General features: G+C 46.3%; 2 protein-coding genes across 9 annotated transcripts; both read left to right on the top strand.

Moving 5' to 3' along the window:
• The first annotated feature begins 269 nt into the window (after window positions 1-269).
• On the top strand, window positions 270-12110 carry ptar1 (protein prenyltransferase alpha subunit repeat containing 1). The gene is made up of 7 exons (XM_067231905.1): window positions 270-352; window positions 3648-3817; window positions 3980-4046; window positions 4680-4784; window positions 7246-7465; window positions 7806-8098; window positions 8226-12110. The coding sequence occupies exons 1-7, from the start codon at window positions 270-272 to the stop codon at window positions 8515-8517; spliced, it is 1230 nt and encodes a 409-aa protein (XP_067088006.1). The 3' UTR covers window positions 8518-12110.
• Window positions 12111-12515: 405 nt separating this feature from the next.
• On the top strand, window positions 12516-19520 carry gtf2h2 (general transcription factor IIH, polypeptide 2). Of its 8 annotated transcripts, none has more exons than XM_067231877.1 (16): window positions 12516-12593; window positions 13023-13143; window positions 13324-13401; window positions 13677-13713; window positions 13887-13973; window positions 14383-14433; window positions 14526-14580; window positions 14821-14926; window positions 15009-15099; window positions 15239-15326; window positions 15605-15712; window positions 16966-17029; window positions 18145-18290; window positions 18372-18471; window positions 18659-18698; window positions 18907-19520. In XM_067231877.1, the coding sequence occupies exons 2-16, from the start codon at window positions 13088-13090 to the stop codon at window positions 19015-19017; spliced, it is 1218 nt and encodes a 405-aa protein (XP_067087978.1). In that variant the 5' UTR covers window positions 12516-12593; window positions 13023-13087; the 3' UTR covers window positions 19018-19520. The 8 variants fall into 8 exon arrangements, with proteins under 8 accessions (XP_067087978.1, XP_067087979.1, XP_067087980.1 ...); XM_067231878.1 differs by lacking the exon at window positions 12516-12593 and adding an exon at window positions 12773-12809; XM_067231879.1 differs by lacking the exon at window positions 12516-12593 and adding an exon at window positions 12775-12809 and having other exon boundaries at window positions 13045-13143.
• Window positions 19521-19553: the final 33 nt, after the last annotated feature.

Raw genomic sequence — 19553 nt, 5'->3', positions numbered from 1 at the left:
ACAGAGTCAAAAGGCCCCGTCGTTTTCGTCGTTACATTTACATCGTCGTCAGTCGCCGAACGTTGTTTTGTACCAAAACGTAGGGTCTCGCTATGGTAATCTCACGCCAAACTCTTGATAACATTTGAGAGCCCTCTAATTTGATTGATTTCTAACGTTACAAGCGCTTGACCAATTGTCATACTTTAGGTTTACGTCATCCTCAAGCACGTGATCTGACTGACCCGGAAACAGTCCCTGGCATTCACTGACGTCAGAGGTGCTCCAAGATGGCGGAGGAGGAGGAGGTAGACGTTTTGCTCCAGAGAGTTGTTAAAGATATTAATAACGCCTTCAAGAGAAATCCAAATATGTACGTATATTCAACTATTTTAACATAACAGATAGCTTCCGCTGTCTTACAAGCGCCAAAGTGGAGGTAACAATGGGACACCCGCTAACTAGTTAGCTGTTGCTAATAGTATCTAGCTATGCTATCTGTGACAGCGGTTAAGTCTACTTCGTAGGCGAGAGCAAGGGAAACTTTTGTGCTTGTATGGTTGCTATTTTTGGAAGTTTAGTGAAACAATTGATATCAATAATGATTAGATTGTAATAGATATCATCTTTAGATGTGTCACATTCATGCATGCTTCAAGTGCATCAATATGTCAATGCAAATTTCACACGCATGTATTCATGGAGGAGTTTAGCAGCTGTTCAGGTTACAAAGCGAGGCGAGCAGTTTGACACACTTAGCCGCTTGTCTCTGTTGCTGTTTTTCATTGCATGTTTGGATTCAAGGCGAGAGAAACATCCCGAACCAATAGAGGATTAGAACCAATACCTTTTTGTATAGTTGTGTATTTATTTGAATACCTTGTTAAGTCTTGTATGGTCCTTAAGTGACTTTAACCAGCGCCCTATAGCTGGTAAAATACTTTTAAAATCCTTGCTTTTCCTTAAATATAAAGTAGTTTACCAGCTAATAAAATACTGTTTAGCTCTGGCTGACATGGGCACACTAACCCATGTAAGCAGACATCTTTTTGCATCTTTAAGGTTCTGCTTGGATGTTATGTAAGAGGCTTAGAAAGAAAGATGTTGCTGTCATTCTGGTCTGATTTAATGTGTTTAACGGAATATGAAATTCAACATTGAACTGAATATTTATTTTGAACATGTTTTTGTCTCTTGATGTGTTTCTGACTAATGGCTGTAAATGAGCCCTGGTACATTCCTCCCAGTTCAAGTTCAAGTCTTTTATTGTCAGATGCACAGAACAACACAAGGTCAGACTGGGCACTGAAATTCTTAAGACAAGACAATGCAAGCACCTGGCATAACATAACATATAAGTACACAGAACATGAATTACATCTATGCTAAGCTTAAATAAGTAAACCTCCTAAATATACAGATACATATAAATAATACAATATACTAAACCCTAAATGAACATAATAACCTATTGCTAATCCTATAAACCTATTCTAAACTAAGTGAAGTATAGTGAAGTACAATAGTGCAATATTACTGATAGTGCAACCAGTAGCTGAAAGTGACAGTGTGTAAGTTCTGAAACGTGTGATCTATGTGTCTCTGATGCCCCTAGCACCATCTACCAGCACCACTAGTTTATAATGTAGGGCAGCACCACTAGTTTATAATGTAGGGCAGGACCACTAGTTTATAATGTAGGGCAGCACCACTAGTTTATAATGTTTGGCAGGACCACTAGTTTATAATGTAGGGCAGCACCACTAGTTTATAATGTAGGGCAGGACCACTAGTTTATAATGTAGGGCAGGACCACTAGTTTATAATGTAGGGCAGCACCACTAGTTTATAATGTAGGGCAGGACCACGAGTTTATAATGTAGGGCAGCACCACTAGTTTATAATGTAGGGCAGGACCACTTGATTATAATGTAGGGCAGCACCACTAGTTTATAATGTAGGGCAGCACCACTAGTTTATAATGTAGGGCAGGACCACTAGTTTATAATGTAGGGCAGCACCACTAGTTTATAATGTAGGGCAGGACCACTAGTTTATAATGTTGGGCAGCACCACTAGTTTATAATGTAGGGCAGAACCACTAGTTTATAATGTAGGGCAGGACCACTAGTTTATAATGTAGGGCAGCACCACTAGTTTATAATGTAGGGCAGCACCACTAGTTTATAATGTTGGGCAGCACCACTAGTTTATAATGTTGGGCAGCACCACTAGTTTATAATGTAGGGCAGCACCACTAGTTTATAATGTTGGGCAGGACCACTAGTTTATAATGTTGGGCAGCACCACTAGTTTATAATGTAGGGCAGGACCACTAGTTTATAATGTAGGGCAGCACCACTAGTTTATAATGTAGGGCAGGACCACTTGATTATAATGTAGGGCAGCACCACTAGTTTATAATGTAGGGCAGCACCACTAGTTTATAATGTAGGGCAGCACCACTAGTTTATAATGTAGGGCAGCACCACTAGTTTATAATGTAGGGCAGCACCACTAGTTTATAATGTTGGCCAGCACCACTAGTTTATAATGTTGGGCAGAACCACTAGTTTATAATGTAGGGCAGCACCACTAGTTTATAATGTAGGGCAGCACCACTAGTTTATAATGTAGGGCAGCACCACTAGTTTATAATGTAGGGCAGCACCACTAGTTTATAATGTAGGGCAGGACCAGTAGTTTATAATGTAGGGCAGCACCACTAGTTTATAATGTTGGGCAGGACCACTAGTTTATAATGTAGGGCAGGACCACTAGTTTATAATGTTGGGCAGGACCACTAGTTTATAATGTAGGGCAGCACCACTAGTTTATAATGTAGGGCAGGACCACTAGTTTATAATGTTGGGCAGGACCACTAGTTTATAATGTAGGGCAGCACCACTAGTTTATAATGTAGGGCAGCACCACTAGTTTATAATGTAGGGCAGCACCACTAGTTTATAATGTAGGGCAGCACCACTAGTTTATAATGTTGGGCAGAACCACTAGTTTATAATGTTGGGCAGGACCACTAGTTTATAATGTAGGGCAGCACCACTAGTTTATAATGTAGGGCAGGACCACTAGTTTATAATGTAGCAGGTGTCGGGCAGGTGCTAAAAGAGGCAAGCTGCTTAATGTGGTGTAAAGAATTTCTATAATTTCGCTGATGTCACTTACGCTGGCTTTAGTAGTCACATTGACACATCACGCAAACTGACCACAGGACAGAGCAAGATTAATTGTGTGTGCGGGTGCATGCATGTGTGTGCGGGTGCATGCATGTGTGTGATGGAAAAAAAGATGTAGAGGGACTGTGTGTAGCAGCAGTTTATAGCAGTTCTCAGTGAGGCCTGAACTCTAGAGAACTCTAGAGTTCTAGTGAACTCAGCTGGTGTCTAAGTGTGTGTGTGTGAATTCTAGGTGTGTAACTGTGTGTGTGTGAACTCTCTAGAAGTGTGTGTGCAAAACTCTGGACTTGATCTGAAGCTGTCTCATCCAGAAACAGTGTTGATGTTGTTGTCCAGCTAGCTAGCTACGTTAACAGATCTGTTGTTGTTGCCCGGCTAGCTAGCTACGTTAACAGATCTGTTGTTGTTGCCCGGCTGGCTAGCCATGTAGTTGTTGTGATGAAGTGTTTGAATCCCCTCCATCCCCTCCAGTGATGAGGTGGGCCTGATCGCTTGTCCCGAGGCACGCTACAACCGCAGCCCCGTGGTGCTGGTGGACAACAAGCTGGGCCTGGAGAGCTGGTGCGTCAAGCTTCTGCTGCCCTACGTCCACAACAGGCTGCTGCGCTACCGCCAGCACAAGCTTTGGCTGGACAGAGAAGGTGAGTCAGCTGGGTACTGTAGTGTTAATGTTAGGGCAGCTGGGTACTGTAGTACTGTAGTATTAATGTTAGGGCATCTGGGTATTGTAGTACTGTAGTGTTAATGTTAGGGCAGCTGGGGAATTCTGGGTATTGTAGGTCTGAGCTCTGTCTCTCCTGCAGCTCTGCTGGACATCACCTGCACTCTGCTGCTGCTCAACCCAGACTTCACCACAGCCTGGAACGTGAGGTAGGGAGACACGCACGCACACACACTGCCTGTGTGCCTGTTGCATGGTTCAGTTCCTCTGACCCAGCCAGGACAGTGATTGGGCAGTAACCAGGTCCTGCCCTAGCCCTCAGTCCCCAGCATGTAGGTAATGTACTAGGACCAGGGCCATGACTACATAGGAGTCAAAAACAGCATTATTATTGAAATGTGAAACTGTCCCAGAGCTCGCTAAAACTCAGACCATGGTTTCGAGGCTGCTGTCTAGACACCAGTAACTGAACACTAAGCAAACCTACATTATCTTGTAGTCAAGTTTAATCCCTTTAGGAAGCTCTGAAAGACACCCAAACTATTGAACTGTCTTGCTGCTTCTCCCCTGGAATGAGCTTCCAGGCTAGCAGACATCCTACAGTAGTAGTTAGGGTTAGGGTAGTAGTACTCCCTGCTGTCCAGGAGGGGCGCCAGACTCCTTCCTCGAGGCAGCTGTAGCCTCTCTGCCTCACGTTCCTCTAGGATTAGCCCAGTCATCTGCCTCTGCTCTCTCAGTACACTCCAGACAGGATGAAAAGCTGTGGGTTGAGTTGTGTCCCTGACTCTGAAACCGCAGCAGCAGTTATTCTGAGGAACACTGACACCCCTGTTTCTCCCCAGGAAGGAGCTGCTGCAGAGTGGGGCCCTGAGGCCAGAGAGGGACCTGTACCTGGGCCAGCTGGCCCTCACCAAGTTCCCCAAGAGCCCAGAGACCTGGATACACCGGTACGCCCTCAAACACACACACATCAGCCCCTCACAGTCACACACACACAAACACATCAGTGTTTCCCCTAGGTTTACAGTTTTTTGTGGGGGGGAGGGCTTCGGGGGGGGGGGGGGGGGGGGGCGACAGACCATGTAGAGCAGGGGTTCCCAAACATTTCAGCCCACAACCCCTAAAATAATGGTGCCAGTGACTCGCGACCCCAGCATCCACGGAGGTGGTTTAAGTATACGTGGGAGTAAAAATAGGCCCTGGACTTTGATCAGAACCGGCCCACCAGAACCGGCCCCCGTATACGCCACCACAGCTAACCTGTTAATGCATGCACATTCTGTGTTTGATGTGATGCTAGTTCGGGAGTTCGATAGTTAATGCGAGCCTGCGTAGTGCGCGAGCCACGGTGGTGGATTTTCAAGTCATATTATTTTACATTCTCGTGTTGTCAGGGGGTGCTGCAGCACCCCTAGTTCCCGCGGCCATGGGTATTCCCTCTCCACTGACATCCAAAACTCAGCCAGTGTCTTGGCTGAGAACGCTGTCTTTAACGTTCGGTCACTTGACAGTTCAACTAATGCGTCCTCCTGGTTGGATGTCAGATGGTTTGCCGTTCCTACAGTGAATGGAAAATCAAAAGGCTGATGGCTTTTTTATTTGCATGCATTAATTTAACTACTATTTTTGACTTGTTAAAATTTTTGGTAAAATATGCTATTTCTAATTGTTTTAAAATGTTCCTTGATTTCTGGAAATCATCTTGCGACCCCCCCCTCGCTGGTCACGACCCCCACTTTGGGAACCACTGATGTAGAGACAGAAATGACATGCCGTTGTGTAAATAAGATAAATAACATAAGGCCACTTAGTTTGTTTATAGACCTGTTTTATAGGAAAGGTAACCTTAAATGACTTATTGTCATGTGGCTGAGCGGTTAGGGAATCGGGCTAGAAATCAGAAGGTTGCCGGTTCGATTCTGGCTGTGAAAAATTACTTTGTGTCCTTGGGCAAGGCACTTCACCCTACTTGCCTCGGGGGGAACGTCCCTGTACTTACTGTAAGTCGCTCTGGATAAGAGCGTCTGCTAAATGTATTTTGTGATATGGCGCTATATGAATGTTTTTTTATATATATTTTTATAACTTGGTGCCGTTGGGGGGGGGCGCCCCCCTAATATAATGGTAGGGGAAACACTGCACATACACCAGCCAGCCCCTCCCACAACACACTATAATGATCATCATGCATCACAATAACCACCAAGTCAGTAGCCAGTAAGTTAAGTTTGTTTTTGAAAGGCACACAATGACACATGATGTCACATGTCTGTCTTTTCACAAAATTTAAAACGAGTTTCACTGGTGGATGCTGCAGGAGCAGTTACCAGGGTAGGTTCAGTTAAGGCTTGGGGGATTACATACATAGACCCCTTAAAGATCCTGTAAAGTGGAATTGAAAACAAGTTTTAAGTTCATCACACCACAGAAGAATGTGTTGTTAACTACCCATCCAAATTCGAATGGAAAAAAACACCCGACAAGTATGTTAAATTAGGCTTTGAAATCGTGAGAAAATCAGCAGTCTTCTCTGCTTGAGACTGGGGGGGCGTGTCGCCTGAAGGAACTAAAGCTCCACCCCCTCGCTGTAAGGCGCCGCCTGTCTCAAGTACCAGATTAGTACCATTATCTGGGTCTCAAGACCCAAATAATTAATTTGTTCAATTATGCCTCTTCGGATATTTGTGTTTCTCTGGGTCTTTCACAGACTATTACGCCCTTCCAAGTTTTGGAAAGGGTATCTCCTTTACGTGCCAGCTTCTTGCGCGAGCTCTGACTGTAGAGAGAACTGTCATTTTGATCAGATAGTGCGGCATGCAATACACGACCAGCACCCCACCCCTCGGACGTGACGAAGTGTCCTCTTTTTCACAAACTAAAATCTGGTCACCCTACTGTGACCAGATTTCTGTTCGGTACTAAACCAGGCCACAGGAAAAGAGCCTCTGAAATATTAATGACAAATCAAGTTATGCAATCACCACAACTAACCCAGATGGAGAGATGGGGAAAGAGAGACAGACAGAGATATGGGGAAGGAGAGAAAGAGATGGGGAAGGAGAGAGGGGGGGACGAGAGGGAAAAGAAAGATGGAAGGAAAATGCGAGCGAGAGATGGAGAAAGACGTCTTTAATGAGAGAGAAGAACAGAGTAAGTAAGTAAATACATTTTATTGGTTGAAGGTGAAGGAGGGAGGAACAGAGGGTGAAGGAGTGAGGGACAGAGGGTGAAGGAGTGAGGGACAGAGGGTGAAGGAGGGAGGGACAGAGGGTGAAGGAGGGAGGGACAGAGGGTGAAGGAGGGAAGAGATGAGGATCTGAGACTGCCTGGCAGAGGAGGGGTGGAGATTCAGGCTGGAGTTTGTGTGCAAGCTCATGTACACCTGTGTGTGTGTGTGTGTGCACGCAGGCGCTGGGTGCTGCAGCAGGTGCTGAGGGAGGGCTGTGTGGGGGACAGGAAGCTCCCAGTAGGCCCCGCCCCTGGCCCCGCCCCCCAGGACCGCCTCCAGAGGACATTGAACGCTGAGATGAAGGTGTGCTCCGACGCCGCCGGACGTTACCCTAGCAACTACAACGCCTGGTCCCACCGCATCTGGGTCCTGGAGAACATGGCCAAGGGAAACCTGAAGGTAGGAGTGGAGGTCTCTCCCTCCCTCCCTCCTCGCTGTCTGTCGATGTCTCTCTCTCTCTCCCTCCTCGCTGTCTGTCAAGGTCTCTCTCTCCCTCCTTGCTGTCTATGTCCCTCTTTCACTCTCTCTTCGCCAAAATAGTAGGACAGAAATCTTTGTCAACAACCCTAACCAGTTGATTGTGAAAAAGCAGATTGTATGACTAGGATTGTCTGAGATACTTAAACAACATCAAAGAAAGGTTTTCTGCTTTTTATTGTATTCAAGTCTCTCATTGTTCTCAAACAATCCTCTAAAATGTGTGCTGTAAATATTTCACTGTTCCCTCCCTCCCTCCAAGGTCCTGCATGATGAGCTGTACTCCATGCGCGTGTGGGTCTCCATGCACGTGTCGGACCACAGTGGCTTCCACTACCGCCAGTTCCTGCTCAAAGCCCTGGTGCAGGAGCTCAGCCAATCCCCAGGCTCGCCTCCGCCTAGCCCTGATCACCAGGCCAACGGGGAGGGCGGGGCCACACCCCTGGAGGGGCTGTCCTGGGTGGCCGGAGCGCCTCAGCTGTTCCAGCAGGAGATGGAGCTCTGCAGCGACCTGATCCAGGCCTACCCTGGACACGAGACTCTCTGGAGCCACAGGTGAGGTCTGGCCAGGTGGGGTCTGTACAGGTGAGGTGACCCTGGCCAGGTGGGGTCATGTTGGAAGGAAGCAGGTTTCTCTGTCCAGCATCAGACATGGCTGTCTTGTCGTCCTTGTGTTTTCCAGGCGGCACGTGTTCTACCTGTGGCACCACTGGAGGAGGGAGCACCCCGGCCAGGACTCCCCCCATCCCAACACCCCCACCAGGGGCTCCAGCCCCCCGCTAAGCCCTGCCAGCCAGAGCGGACTGGCCCTGGAGGAGGACGGGGACCCCCTGGACACCAAGCGGCTGAGGAGGGGGCCCCCGCTGCCCTCGGAGCTGGGCTTTGTAGCTGGTGTCCTGGATGGCTGCAGCACAGAGCAGGGGCGCTTTGCACGTGCATATAGGAAGTGGCTGGACTCTGTGATTGGCCAGTAGCGTACAGGAAGTGTCTGGACTCTGTGATTGGCCTGTAGCATACAAGAAATGTCTGGACTCTGGGATTGGCCAGTAGTGTACAGGAAGTGCAGGCTAGTTGGCGCTCGGAGCAGAACCTTGACTCTTTACTACATCAAACTGAGCGTAGGTCCTCGTTCAGAGGGTTTCTGGCTGCAGAGATGAGTCTTCATGTTGATCCAGTCTGCTGATCATGTACATGAGGAGTCATGTGATCCCTCTGTATCCAGGGGGATTCTGGCTGCAGGGGCGCCCAGGATGCTGCCGCTCACTATTAGGTCAAGGTGGTCGGGGATCCACCCACTCCTCCCTCTTGGCTTCCTGGAACAATGACTTGTCAACAGATTTTGGTCTGAGCCAAATCCCCCTTCAGAATGGAAATCCACTTCTGGCTCACAGAGAGTGTGACGTGTGTGAGTGGGTCTTAGTTCAGGTACTACAATACCTCAGGTCAGCACTCTCAACGTTTGGGACCTCTCTACCAATTATCTCAACTTAACGTTTAAACTTGGTTACTTGTATGTGTTCAACATTACCTGTTTGTTCCATTGTCTTCCATGGAATATCTTGTAGCAAGATAGCTAAACGAAGCTGCTCGATATTGCATGTTCTCACAACAAATCCTGTTACAGTCTCTCGGAAGCATACTTTCTGCTGAAAAATTATTTAAAATACAGTATTGGAAGAAAAGCAGAATATCCTTGCTCAAACAAAATAAAGAATATAAAACCAAGTTATATTGATCATATGCCGACGAGTCGGCAGAGATTAGACTGTGAAGCAGAAAGCTTTCTCTCAGAGCCCACAGCAAGAGAGGATCTGCTTCATTCTGTCCAGATCTTCACTGTCGTCTGCTCCCTAACCAGACTGCAGGTGCTCACTTGTAACCGTTTCCTGAAAGCACATTTTTTCTACATCAAATTCAACCATTCCTCACTTTAAGCAACAAGAAAAAGTATTGAAGCACAACCCATGCTTTCTGCAGCAGACTCCAGAGTGTGTTTCCATTCTGAAGGGAGTCTCCACCAGAGCCAGACTTGCAGGCTTCTGCCTGGAGCAGCTGCCTCCACCTGGCTGTTAGCCCTTTAGATCTACACCTGGTGGCTACCGTTGTTAGTCTTGATGCTAACATAATCTATGGTTAGTGGCATAACTTCTGTAGCTAAGGAAAGCTAGTCTTAGCCAACTTTCTCACATGCGGTGATAAGTAAACTTTAATATAAGGTCAACTTTATTGTGTATCAACTCAGAACCGCAAAAGTATCGTTTTTAAGCCATCAAAGCTAACACTGTTAGCTCAATGCTACATTGGTGCTACATGCTACTACCGTATGCGTAGCCTTCTGTGTGGCCTAGTAACACAAGTAGTCATGTCTGGTATATATACCCATGAGCAAACCTCAATGCTACAACAATATTATCTAACATCCTTATTTTTATGGCTGGCTATATTTCAACACTTCAAAATAGACTTTGGAAGAATCAAGGAAAATACATCTTTTTCTCACGTCTATCTTTAGGAATATCTAGCGCTCTCACTGTAAAGGGTTCACACATAGTCCCACCTGTCTAAAGGCAGTTGGCGTAATATCGAAGCAAATCGCCACATCCATGCTGTGGTGTTTGTGTCCTCCTGGTACACACAACTAAGGGATTCTTTTATTTTGGTTTTGTTCATGGATCCGCCTATAATACTTAAGATGATCAAACTAAGCTACGGCTCCTGTAATACGGTCGCACATTCAATAATAGGTGATACTTTGTATGACTTCATGAACTTGATAATACAACAAGACTCACATTTTTGGTAAGCCTTGGTTGCTTTACCTCATGAACGATTAAACTTCTTATTAGTCTATATTCACCAACTCTTGTATGGAAACATATCTATCCTGATACATATTAGCATGGTAATTATTTAGATTTCTGAAAAAACGCGTCCTTTAGACTTTCTCATGGGGAGAAATGAGTGCACTTTGTTCACCCTTAGTTAGGGTTAGCCTGTATCCTGCACAACAGATTAAGCTCTTAGCCTGTCAAGTCTACCTCTGGTATGGTGATTTTAATCACTCCTCCAGCGCTCTGTAAGGGAGGAAGCGCTGTACACCAGCCTGTATGTCAGGTGGGTCTCTGGGGGGACTAGAGGGTGGAGGAGAAAGGGAAGAGGGAGAAGAGATTGTTGGATACAGCAGGAGAAAGGGTACAGATGACAGTGCAAACTATCAACAGTTTTATTTCCATCATGGCATAATGTCTTATTTTAAATGGCTGTTTTAGACCGAACACAAACATCCAACTGAACTATATTAGTGTCATGTCTGGAAGGTAGAAGTTACACACTCTAAACATTGTCCATAGAGCCATCATATACCAAGATCAGGCCTAGTTGACATCTAGGTACACATGCTTACAGTGAGTCACATAGCCTCACAGGGCAGCGGTGTAGCCTCACAGGGCAGCGGTGTAGCCTCACAGGGCAGCAGTGTAGCCTCACAGGGCAGCGGTGTAGCCTCACAGGGCAGCGGTGTAGCCTCACAGGGCAGCAGTGTAGCCTCACAGGGCAGCGGTGTAGCCTCACAGGGCAGCGGTGTAGCCTCACAGGGCAGCGGTGTAGCCTCACAGGGCAGCGGTGTAGCGTCACAGGGCAGCGGTGTAGCCTCACAGGGCAGCAGTGTAGCCTCACAGGGCAGCAGTGTAGCCTCAGGGCAGCAGTGTAGCCTCACAGGGCAGCAGTGTAGCCTCACAGGGCAGCAGTGTAGCCTCACAGGGCAGCAGTGTAGCCTCACAGGGCAGCAGTGTAGCCTCACAGGGCAGCGGTGTAGCGTCACAGGGCAACAAGGTAGCCTCTTAGGGAGCAGGCACGCTAGTAGGAAGTGTGGGTTGGTTTAGTGGCTCAAATGGAGAAGCAAATGCATAGAAGTTGCTGTCTGTTTAAATGGCCTAGTCCCCTCCAGCAGAGAACCCAAAACCAACGCTTGAAACTACATAATTACCACTTTATAATGCATACACACAACACTACATTTGGACACCCTGCATTTTATTTCCGTCACCTAACTTTTGTTTTATGAGGGCTTCCATATATCCTTTACCGCTTTACCTTAGCTTTCTGGGGGGGAAATAACCATTTACCACTGAGATTTTAGGGTTAGGGTTATACACAAGACTAGCTCAGCTTATGTCACTCTGCCCAGATACAAATGCGTCTTCACTATTGAAATTATATTTTTTTTCACCCGTTGTCAGTTTGTGATTTGGATGTAAACACAGTCATGCAGTATTGTTGACCTACTAGCAGGCTTAAAACACAATTCTATTTTACAGATATTACATCTATGCAGAAACTTTCTTTTTATAAGGTTCAATAAGCTTTTAAATAATAATGTAGCTTCGGTTGGGTTTGTCTTTACAAGTGTGTCTGTCTTCTAATTTATTGTTTAATTAGTTTAACCAGTGTGTCTAATGCATCTAAATCTATGATTAATTTTGTATTTATTTATTGAGTAATAGGCTACTATTCTATCCTCACATCAACTGTCGTTTGTCGGCTGATTATCAAGCTAAATAAAGGTCTTCTTAAGTATATAACTTTTTGCACCGTTTGAATTATTTTACAGGATATATATCTACATGTATTACTTCGGTATCCTCGTTTCTCAGGTTTGTGAATATTTTGACCAGGCTTTGTTTCGACTGAAAGCCGAACTCGCAATGCCCTCGGTAATGCCTACCTACACCTGCCGCAACAATTAGCATTGTTGTGCACAGTAGATCAGAATACAAGAATGGATTTCTGAAACGGACAATAATTTGCCGGAGGTCCACAATACAAACTTGCTGAAAACAATTGGCCACTCCAAACTGCTGAAACGATCGGACCGGCAGTATTGACAGTTTGCGACAACAAAAAAAGTATGAACACGACTGAAATTCGTGAGTTCGCCGCCGAGCGTTCGTTGAAAACAAAGCAATACTCAGAAACTAGCTCCAGCAACTGCATACAGAGCCGGATTTGACAAGAAACGAATTGTCGAAGACTTCGTTACTCAACATTTAATGTCAGTTGACTAACCTCACCCAGTTAAGATGTATATTACATTTACTATTATTCCTATACAGTAACATAAATAATAATATTTAATGAATTATAAGTTGGTAACAAAATATTAAATGCGGAACTCCGTGTGCGAAGCATGTATCCGGAGGACCAGTCTTTCACTGCACCGGGCAGGTTTTTAGTCTAGAGCATGGAAGACGAAAGATAGGCTAACTTTGTGAGATTTAGCAATTTTTTTGGTTCCATTGGAAACAAGAGTCTAGCGTGAATATATATATATATATATATACGCTGATTTGGTAAACTAGCAGTCGAATATAATTTCCCAGTTCTTGTTTGTAAATTTCGGCGTCTTGTTTAGTTTTAGAACTAGCTATCGTATCTATTTAACTATCTGTTACAAATTCATGTCCACGTATTAATCCCGTAGAAAGATTTTTCTTCGACTGCAGATAGTTACCGTCAGTGTCCGGCAGAAGAAAGGGAACCCCTGTCATGGATGAGGAACCAGAGAGAGCTAAACGCTGGGAGGGAGGATACGAGCGGACATGGTGAGTCTCTGTTTACTGGGACGCATGTCTCCCCCACCTTGCAGAACCATCAGCCTGTTGTTGTTGGCCTGCTGACCCCACCACCACCACCATTGTCATTGTATAACACTGATCATCAGCCTGTTGTGTTGGCCGACTGACATCATTAGCTTGTTGTTGTGTGTTCTGTCTCGCTCACAGGGAAGTGCTCAAGGAGGATGAGTCGGGGTCTCTCAAAGCCACCGTGGAAGACATCCTCTTCCAGGCCAAAAGGAAAAGGTGTGTCTGTTGGAGGAGAGATTCCTCTCTTATTGTTTGATGTTGTTGTTGCACTGTCTGACAGCTGAGATGTGGTAACTGAGCCTAGGAAATACCTCCTTGATTCTGACTAGAAGTTAGAACTGTCTACTTCTGATCCTTGATCTTCTGCTGTACTATCTTGCACAATTTTTATGTCACTTTGGATATGGCGTCAGCTAATTAAATAGAATGTAAACATGTTAATGTCGTTTTATTTACCTTAAAGTTAATCTCCTGGCATTGTATCCACACAGGGTGTTTGAGAGTCATGGACAGGTGCGCCTTGGGATGGTGAGTTTGACAGGTTGGCTTTGTGTTTTTTCCTCATGATTTCATGTCACTTTCTGTCTCCCTGTCCATCGTTATGAGATGGTGTATGCTGTAGAGTGTGAGGGTTAGAGTGGGTTGACATCTCTTACTTTAGACTTATTTCCAACATCATGACATGTGATTGTGCTTCCAAGATGAGGCACCTGTATGTGGTAATCGACACCTCAAGAACCATGGAGGACCAGGACCTGAAACCCAACAGGCTCACCTCCACCCTCAAGGTATATAGCTCACCTCCACCCTCAAGGTATATAGCTCACCTCCACCCTCAAGGTATATAGCTCACCTCCACCCTCAAGGTATATAGCTCACGTCCACCCTCAAGGTATATAGCTCACCTCCACCCTCAAGGTATATAGCTCACCTCCACCCTCAAGGTATATAGCTCACCTCCACCCTCAAGGTATATAGCTCACCTCCACCCTCAAGGTATATAGCTCACCTCCACCCTCAAGGTATATAGCTCACCTCCACCCTCAAGGTATATAGCTCACGTCCACCCTCAAGGTAAGGATACATGAAGACAATAATATTGATCCCAGTGTAAGGCTACGATAATAATGGAGACCATTTGTATAGTTGACGTATTGATAGACTGACTGGTAAACTGACTCCTCTTCTACTTTGCAGCTGATTGAGTTTTTTGTGGAGGAGTACTTTGACCAGAACCCTATCAGCCAGGCAAGTGTCTGCTGTGCCCACCCTTTCAGTCAAACCTTTGAATGTGACCCATTGAGACAACTTTCCTTTTCATGACTTGTGGTTGTATTTAGGTTGGCATCATCACCACCAAGAATAAAAGGGCAGAGAAGCTGACAGATCTGGCAGGTGAGTCTCCTCAGTCTCCTCAGACACATGCAGCTGTCAGCTGATGGATACTGGTTCATATTCAGAGAGGGAGGGTGGAGGGGAGAGAGTGAGGGAGAGTAGGGGGTAAAGAGTAAAGAGAGGAAGGGGAGAGAGAGAGGGACTAGAAGGAGAGAAAGAGGGGGAGAGGAGAACAGAATAACAGCAATGCTCAGGACAAGACCAGAACAGGTTTGTTCATTGTGTTGCTCTGTCCCCTAGGCAACCCAAAGAAGCATGTTGCAGCCCTGAAGAAAGCGCTGGACTCGACCTGTGTTGGAGAGCCGTCTCTCTACAACTCACTCACTCTGGCGATGCAGACCCTCAAGTACGAAGTCTGTCTGTGCAGTACATTGATGCTGTGCAACCTACATGTTGGTTTGTTTTAAGCCAGTTTTGTCTCTCTGCAGACACCTGCCTGGTCACACCAGCAGAGAGGTTCTGATCATCTTCAGCAGCCTCACCACCTGTGACCCAGCAAACATCTATGAGCTGATCAAGGTAAAAGACTCCACCCCTCTTAACATGATGCTGCGGTGTTCTACAAGGGTTTGTCTTCATTAGTCTCCCTCGTGTTTCCTTCCTCATGTCTTCATGTCGTCTGTTTGGTGTGCGTGTGATTGTGTGTGTGTTTGGTCAGACCCTGAAGTCCCTGAAGATCCGTGTGTCTGTGATCGGCCTGTCTGCTGAGGTGCGCGTATGCACGGTGCTAACGCGAGAAACCGGAGGTGAGGAACCACCTCTGCTGCAGAACACTGTGATGAGAAGCTTCAACAAGCAGCAGCTTGTTCCCATGGAGGGTGATGAAGTTAAACCAGTATTGGGAAAGGGGAAGGACTAGTACCTAACGCTTCCCATCCACACACATTACCGACTAGGACAGAAGGAAGGAGTATTTATAAAAATGCAGTGATAAATTAAATTCAGAATAGTGTCTGTTGTGTGACTTTCCTAAAACAAAATGCTATATCAATTAATTTGGTTCCACGTGTTTCCCCGGTGACAGGGTCATACCATGTGATCCTGGATGAAAGCCACTTCAAGGAGCTATTGATGTTCCACGTGAAGCCTCCTCCATCCAGCTCCTCTGCAGAGTGCTCCCTCATCAGGATGGGTTAGTCTGCAGCTACCTCACCTGTCTGTCTGCAGCTACCTCACCTGTCTGTCTGCAGCTACCTCACCTGTCTGTCTGCAGCTACCTCACCTGTCTGTCTGCAGCTACCTCACCTGTCTGTCTGCAGCTACCTCACCTGTCTGTCTGCCGCTATCTCACCTCTCTGTCTGCCGCTATCTCACCTGTCTGTCTGCCGCTACCTCGTCTGTCTGTCTGCAGCTACCTAACCTGTCTGTCTGCCGCTACCTAACCTGTCTGTCTGCCGCTATCTCACCTGTCTGTCTGCCGCTATCTCACCTGTCTGTCTGCCGCTATCTCACCTGTCTGTCTGCCGCTATCTCACCTGTCTGTCTGCAGCTACCTCACCTGTCTGTCTGCAGCTACCTCACCTGTCTGTCTGCCGCTATCTCACCTCTCTGTCTGCAGCTACCTCACCTGTCTGTCTGCAGCTACCTCACCTGTCTGTCTGCAGCTACCTCACCTGTCTGTCTGCAGCTACCTCACCTGTCTGTCTGCCGCTATCTCACCTCTCTGTCTGCCGCTATCTCACCTGTCTGTCTGCTGCTACCTCGTCTGTCTGTCTGCAGCTACCTAACCTGTCTGTCTGCCGCTACCTAACCTGTCTGTCTGCCGCTATCTCACCTGTCTGTCTGCCGCTATCTCACCTGTCTGTCTGCCGCTATCTCATCTGTCTGTCTGCAGCTACCTCACCTGTCTGACTGCAGCTACCTCACCTGTCTACAGTTTCTACAGCCCTGCCCTGAAATGCACCCCCCCTCCCATGTCATTTCTGTTCTGTATATCCCAGCATCAAATGATTTGTACTGTACTGGGGACTAGTATGAGTAACGCAGAGCCATAGAAACAAATAGTTGCGTCAACTCAATTTTTCTCTGGCTCTGCATAGGACATTAGCTAGCAATCTTAACTTAACACTTTTAGTTAGTTTACCATAACCCATGAATATTATAGAGATCCCACATCTTCAGCTACCAATACACATATTATTTAGTTCAGTAATTACCCCAAAACTATTTCTGTGGAGCTCCGCAGTGGCTTCGGTGAGTCTCTCCATCCCGCTCGGCTTTGTGAACCACGTGACCACCTAGCTTCCTGACACTGTGTTGACGCAACTCTTTCTCGCTATGGCTTTGCCCTAGCTTAGTCCTGCATGTAGAATGCTTGTGTCCTGTAAATATGTTGTATGAATAAAATACAATAATTGATTGTTGTTGCCCTCTTGTCCCTGGCAGGGTTCCCCCAGCATACCATGGCCTCGCTGTCTGACCAGGAGCCCAGGCCAGCCTTCAGCATGGCGTAGGTACCACACCCTAACCCGGTGATGTCTGTTAGGGTTACCCTAGGGTTACCTCATACACACATGCCTTAAGCACGTAGACCCATGATGTCTGTTAGGGTTACCCTAGGGTTACCTCATACACACATGCCTTAAGCACGTAGACCCATGATGTCTGTTAGTCACAATCTGTAGAACAAGTTCTGCTTCATTACAATGATCTTATCATTCATTACTGTGTGTGTGTGTGTATATATTTATTATGTATACATGTGTGTATATATTTACTGTGTGTATATATTAAGAGTGTGTGTGTGTGTTGCCAGGCACCTGGACAGCAGCAGTGTGTTTGTGTGTATATGTGTGTATATACTAAGAGTGTGTATGTTGCCAGGCACCTGGACAGCAGCAATGTGTATATGTGTGTGTATACTAACAGTATGAGTGTGTGTTGCTAGGCACCTGGATAGCAGCAGTGTGTATATGTGTGTGTATACTAACAGTATGAGTGTGTGTGTGTGTTGCTAGGTACCAGGGGCCCGTTCTCCGTACGTCGCTTATTACATCCGAGATCAAATGACACATCCAAGATGACATCATCTTGCTTATCATGATCTGGCTAATTCGGTTCTTCGAACACACTTGTTGTTTATGATTAGTATAGCTGGATTGAGTTATACGTTGGTCTAAAAGGGGGTATGTATCGATAGTAGAAACCTTGATCAGCAACGCTGCTATTGGCTGCTCACATAAGTCTATGGCTGCTCACCGTGGCCAAAATAAGCGCCCTATTTTTTCCGCAACAGAGCCAACAGAGCAACAGCTTGTTCGAAGGTTACTCCGAATTTGAAGATTTTATCAGAACGCCAGAGAACACCTCAAAGTCTGCAAAATCCAAGAAAGAGGGCTGGCAAAAAGTAGCAGACCAAATTAAATGTAGAGGAGTGACGCGTTGGACAGCAGCAGTGTGTATAGGTGTATATATACTAATATATATGGGTCATGTGACCCAAAGGCAGCACAAGGGTTAACAGTGACAGTGAGTGTGTGTGTGTGTGTTGCTAGGCACCTGGACAGCAGCAGTGTGTATATGTGTGTATATACTAACAGTGAGTGTGTGTGTGTGTGTTGCTAGGCACCTGGACAGCAGCAGTGATCCATCTCTGTCTCTAGGAGGATTCTTCTGCCCTCAGTGCCACGCCAAGTACACCGAGCTTCCTGTGGAGTGCAGAGTGTGTGGTATGTTCTACACCGAGCTTCCTGTGGAGTGCAGAGTGTGTGGTAGGGTTAGGTTAGGGTTAGAGAGTGTGTGTGTGTGAGAGTGAGTGAACCAGCAGCTTGTGATGGTGCAGTGTTCCTCAGGGTTGACGCTGGTCTCTGCCCCTCACCTGGCCCGCTCTTTCCACCACCTGTTCCCCATGAACACCTTCCAGGAGGGTCCCCTACAGCATGGAGGAGAGAGGTGGGACACACCACACAAACACGTTCTCCTTCTACTATACACCCCTAACCCTAACCCTTCTACTATACACCCCTAACCCTAACCCTTCTACTATACACCCCTAACCCTAACCCTTCTACTATACACCCCTAACCCTTCTAATATGCACCCCTAACCCCCAGTCTTTACACCTGCTCTACTGTTTCAGGTTCTGCCACGCGTGCCAAGGGGAGCTGAAAGATAAAAGTGTAAGTTTAACCCCAATCACCTTATCACCTTCACACACCAAACATGCAGGACAGTTTAACCCAATCACCTTCACACACCAAACATGCAGGACAGTTTAACCCAATCACCTTCACACACCAAATTGTTGTATCTCGATGACAATCACATTACCGTTTTTTATCTTTCTCGTTCTCTTGGTATCACTCTCTTCTCTGTTCCTGTGTGCAGGTGTTCACCTGCCCTGTGTGCAACAGTGTGTTCTGTGTGGAGTGTGATCTGTTCATCCATGACACCCTGCACTGCTGCCCCTCCTGCATCCACTCACACAGCGCCCCCTGAGGGCATCAGGTCGAACTGCAGCCACATGCTCTTCTGCTCTGAGTCAGCACCTGCTTGTCCTCGAGAGCAGATTTGAGCCCCAACCCTGGTGTTTGAGACCCCAGACTTCTGAGGAAGCTTAACTCCTGGTAAATGTGTGATCGTAACTCTTCCTGCTAAAAGTGGAGAGCAGATTTGAGTGTACCACAGGTGGGCAGCTGCAGAAAGTGTTTCCTTAGAGACTATAGATGGGGTTGGGTTTAGATACGTCAGACTTCTCTGCATTACAAGAGGTGTGTTTCCAACTGTGCCAGTATTTCATGGAACCTTTTCAGTCTATTTTCAAGTAGATGTTTCCTCTTGTGTCAACGGAGACTAACATTCTTGTGACTCAGGAAGTGTCAGTAATTTGGCCTTTTAAAGTATGTTGATGTTTCCTGTTTAAAGTGTTGTTAGTGTTAAAGCTCTAGTATCAGGACAATGGACCAAACCTTGACAATAAACTAGCTCTTTTTCTAAATGCTGTGTGCAAGTCTAAACTGGTTGAGCTCTTTTTT

This window comes from Osmerus mordax (genome assembly GCF_038355195.1).
Source record: "Osmerus mordax isolate fOsmMor3 chromosome 28 unlocalized genomic scaffold, fOsmMor3.pri SUPER_28_unloc_7, whole genome shotgun sequence".
Lineage (NCBI taxonomy): Eukaryota > Metazoa > Chordata > Actinopteri > Osmeriformes > Osmeridae > Osmerus > Osmerus mordax.
Note: the sequence above shows the minus strand (reverse complement) of the source record. Positions and strands in the feature narration are given on the sequence as shown.